This window comes from Seriola lalandi, unplaced genomic scaffold (genome assembly GCF_002814215.2).
Source record: "Seriola lalandi dorsalis isolate HSWRI2012SDOR001 ecotype SW California unplaced genomic scaffold, Sedor1 jcf7180002054475, whole genome shotgun sequence".
In the NCBI taxonomy this organism is placed as follows: Eukaryota; Metazoa; Chordata; class Actinopteri; order Carangiformes; family Carangidae; genus Seriola; species Seriola lalandi.
This window is the reverse complement of record NW_019525028.1, coordinates 532-4,607: the sequence shown is the minus strand read 5'-3', so window position 1 is coordinate 4,607 and position 4,076 is coordinate 532. Positions and strand designations below refer to the sequence as shown.

Genomic DNA, 4,076 nt, shown 5'->3' with positions numbered 1-4,076 from the left:
GCTGCAGCTGCTTCTCTGTCCTGCCAGAATGTTGTGGAGAGGATGTTGGTATTTTCCAAGATGGCCTCCATCTTACATTACATGCGTCTCTCCACAACAGTGCTGAGTGAGTCGAGACTCCTGCAGCACAGACCCAGCCTCTTTGACCAGCTTGTCCAGTCTCTTTGAGTTCATCTCGGACATGCTGCTGCCCCAGCAGACTGCAGCATGAAAGAGTAGCACTTCATGACGAAAAAGAGCCGGCTCTGCCCCTTCCGGTAGATGGCATCTGTGTTCAGGGACCAGTCCAGTTTACTGTCCAGGTGCACACCTAGGTATTTATAAGTGTGCACCACCTCAATGTCCTTCCCTTGAATGCTGACTGGCTGAAGGGCCTAGACCTCCGAAAGTCCATGACCATCTCCTTGGTCTTGGAGGTGTTCAGAAGGAGGCAGTTCTTGTCGCTCCATTCACTGAGGACCATCATCAGATCCCTGTACTCCTCTTCCTCGCCACATTAGCTGTGTCATCTGATTATTTCTGGATGTGGCAGGATTCAGAGTTGTATTTAAAGTCGGCCGTAAACTGGGTGAACAGGAACAGAGCCAGAACAGTTCCCTGTGGAGCCCCAGTGCTGCTCATCACTGTCCCTGAGACAGTCACCCAGCTTGACGTACTGTGGTCGTCTTGTCAGGTAATCCACAATCCAGGAGGTGAAGCAGGGATCCGCCCCCATCCCTTCCAGCTTGTCTTTAAGAGTGGGGGGTTGGATGGTGTTAAATGCACTTGAGAAATCAAAGAACATAATCCTCATGTAACTACCTGGCTCATCCAAGTAAGAATGGTGGAGCATGTAAAGGACGGCATCATCCACTCCTGTGATGACAGGTGATGACATCAGGGCTGAGGTGTTAAAGTCAGAATGACCTCCTCTCTGACCTCATCTCCTCGACCTCAATGGTAAACATCCTGAGGTAAAGACGACGGTCAATGACTGCATTTACACTAAGTTTTTTTTATTTGAACTGACTTTATTTCTAACACCCGGAGGATCAATCCTCCTTCAACAACAAAAACAAACAGGATGAAATGTTGAAATAAGAAAAGATGAACTGAGCAAGAGATCAGAATAAATGATATTCAGACAGGAGTTTATAGTTTCCCGTTCATAGAGCAAATTCCTGTTTATGTCTTTCCACAATGGGAGGATTCCGTGCAACAACATGAATGTATAGACTATAGAATTTAGTTGTGATGATGATGATGATTCATCAGCTCGTTCTTCATGACGATTCCTGACCGATGAAAGAGAATGAATCTATATTTATGGATCTGAGCTTCAGTCCATCAGACAGAAACAGCTGCTCTGATGTTTCTACATGTATGTGGCTCTGCTGTGGTTTTAAATGTTGCTGCAGCAAGGCATTGTGGGACGGCATGTCTCCTTTCCTTTGGTAAAGGAAGCTCCAGTGTTTCCTAAAGGAGATGAGAGAGGAAGCAGAGAAGCTCCTTCCCTCACTCTGAGACTAAAGATCATTTCACTCAGTCTGAACCTCCAGGAGAGAAACACTTTTCCACCTCAGACCAGGTCTCAGGTCGCTGGTCTCTGCTGGTCTCTGCTGGTCTCTGCTGGTCTCTGCGGGTCTCTGCGGGTCTCTGCTGGTCTCTGCGGGTCTCTGCTGGTCTCTGCTGGTCTCTGCTGGTCTCTGCGGGTCTCTGCTGGTCTCTGCGGGTCTCTGCGGGTCTCTGCTGGTCTGTTGTGATGTGTACTGGTTTGTCTGGATTAACTGGTTCAGGTGTTTTGTCAGGGTGGAGAAGGAGGTTGGAGGGATGGAGATGGCCCATGAGGGGATGATCTGGAGTCTGGCCTGGCACCCGCTGGGTCACATCCTGTGCTCGGGCTCCAACGACCACACCAGGTACGAGCGTCACACGGGAAACGTCCTGGAGGCGTGGCCTGCCGCGGTTTCTTTATCTCCTCTGCTTTTTATTTTCAGTAAGTTCTGGACGAGGAACCGACCCGGCGACAAGATGAGAGACCGCTACAACCTGAACCTGCTGCCGGGGATGTCGGAGGACGGCGTGGAGTACGGTGAGCGATAGAGGACAAACATCAGAACACAGACGTTTGTGACTTCATTGACTCTCAGCTGATGGTTGTGCGTTTGTGTTTCAGATGACCTGGAGCCGAACAGCGTGGCCTCCATCCCCGGCATGGGGATCCCCGAGCAGCTGAAGGCCGCCATGGAGCAGGAGCAGAGCAGTAAGTCTGGTCCTGGAGAGTCCTGGAGAGTCCTGGAACATCCTGGGACAGATCCCAGGTTTCCAGACTCACATGAAAACAACAGGAACAAACAGAGAGAACGAAATGTTTCTGACAGACTGTGAACTCTGAGTCCTGGAAGTGAGAATGTTTGTCTTTAGTTTTAATGTTAAAATTACAACTGAGTTTAAAACCACTGGAAAAAATTATTCAACAATAAAGACATAATATTTATAATAATACTAATACTATTATTATTATTATTAGTAGTAGTAGTAGTACTGCTACTACTACTAATAATAATAATTAATAATAACAATAATATTTTGAGGAAAAAGCTGAAATTTAATGAGAATAAAGTCAAATCGTCTCAGTATCACAGCACTAAAATTTAATGTCTATTTACTTTACAGTTTTATAATATTACGACTTTATTCTCCAGGTTTTATATTTGACCTGATGTTACAGTTTATTCCTGCTCATGTTCAGTTATTATACTGATAATATAATATTATCAGTATAGATCAGTATAATATTTATAACAGTGTTTCTGGGACCGACTCAATGGAAGCGGAAAGTGTCTGTCAGAGCTTTAGGTCTTTGAAGGTCTCACAGAGTGTCAGGTGTAACTCAGGTGTGTAACTGGTCTCCAGGTAAAGAGGTGGCTCCTGAGGTGGAGATGTCCATCCCTGGTCTGGACTGGGGCATGGACGAGGTCATGGGGAAAGACGCCAAGAAGGTCCCTCAGAAGAAAGTACCGTACGCCAAACCGATTCCAGCGCAGTTCCAACAGGTAAACACCTGCAGCAAATCACCTGATCATCACCTGATCAACACCTGATTAACACCCGATCAGCACCCGGATACACTGATGATCCCACGAAGCTCACGACTGTTTTCAACATGACTGCAGTCTGTTGAACAACAACCTGGTCAGGCTGTAGTCGTGTGTTGTTGACTGTGATCTCCTCCACCTGTGTGCAGGCGTGGGCGGAGAACAAGGTCCCCATGATGCCTCCCTCAGGAGACCTGGCCAAAGACCGGAAGGTGGAGCAGAAAGCGGACGTGAAGAAGAAGACTCAGGCGGAGATCGAGCAGGAGATGGCAGCTCTGCAGTACACCAACCCCATGCTGCTGGAGGTGAGAGGCTCCTCTGACTGGAGGAGGGTCTCAGTAGAATCTCAGTAGAGTCTCAGTAGAGTCTCAGTGTCAGTAGAGTCTCAGTCTCAGTAGAGTCTCAGTCTCAGTAGAGTCTCAGTCTCAGTAGAGTCTCAGTCTCAGTAAAGTCTCAGTAGAGTGTCAGTAGAGTCTCAGTCTCAGTAGAGTCTCAGTAGAGTCTCAGTCTCAGTAGAATGTCAGTGTCAGTAGAGTCTCAGTAGAGTCTCAGTAGAGTCTCAGTCTCAGTAGAGTCTCAGTCTCAGTAGAGTCTCAGTCTCAGTAGAGTCTCAGTAGAGTCTCAGTCTCAGTAGAGTCTCAGTAGAGTCTCAGTCTCAGTAGAGTCTCAGTGTCAGTAGAGTCTCAGTCTCAGTAGAGTGTCAGTCTCAGTAAAGTCTCAGTAGAGTGTCAGTAGAGTCTCAGTCTCAGTAGAGTCTCAGTAGAGTGTCAGTAGAGTTTCAGTCTCAGTAGAGTCTCAGTAGAGTGTCAGTAGAGTCTCAGTCTCAGTAGAGTCTCAGTAGAGTCTCAGTAGAGTCTCAGTAGAGTCTCAGTCTCAGTAGAGTGTCAGTTGAGTTGAGTCTCAGTAGAGTGTCAGTTGAGTCTCAGTAGAGTGTCAGTAGAGTCTCAGTAGAGTCTCAGTCTCAGTAGAGTGTCAGTGTCAGTAGAGTCTCAGTAGAGT

The 4,076-nt window shown here is 47.3% G+C and overlaps 1 protein-coding gene across 1 annotated transcript in view; it reads left to right on the top strand.

Annotated features, from left to right (window-relative positions):
• The window catches only part of LOC111659197 (pre-mRNA 3' end processing protein WDR33-like), a 19,480-nt gene extending 16,031 nt beyond the window's left edge, over positions 1 to 3,449 (top strand). Inside the window, exons 10-14 of the mRNA XM_087175561.1 lie at positions 1,776 to 1,898; positions 1,977 to 2,071; positions 2,156 to 2,242; positions 2,896 to 3,035; positions 3,227 to 3,449. Coding sequence (XP_087031687.1) covers positions 1,776 to 1,898; positions 1,977 to 2,071; positions 2,156 to 2,242; positions 2,896 to 3,035; positions 3,227 to 3,430 — 649 coding nt within the window. The 3' untranslated portion in view covers positions 3,431 to 3,449. The remainder of the gene's footprint in view (positions 1 to 1,775; positions 1,899 to 1,976; positions 2,072 to 2,155; positions 2,243 to 2,895; positions 3,036 to 3,226) is intronic.
• Positions 3,450 to 4,076: the final 627 nt, after the last annotated feature.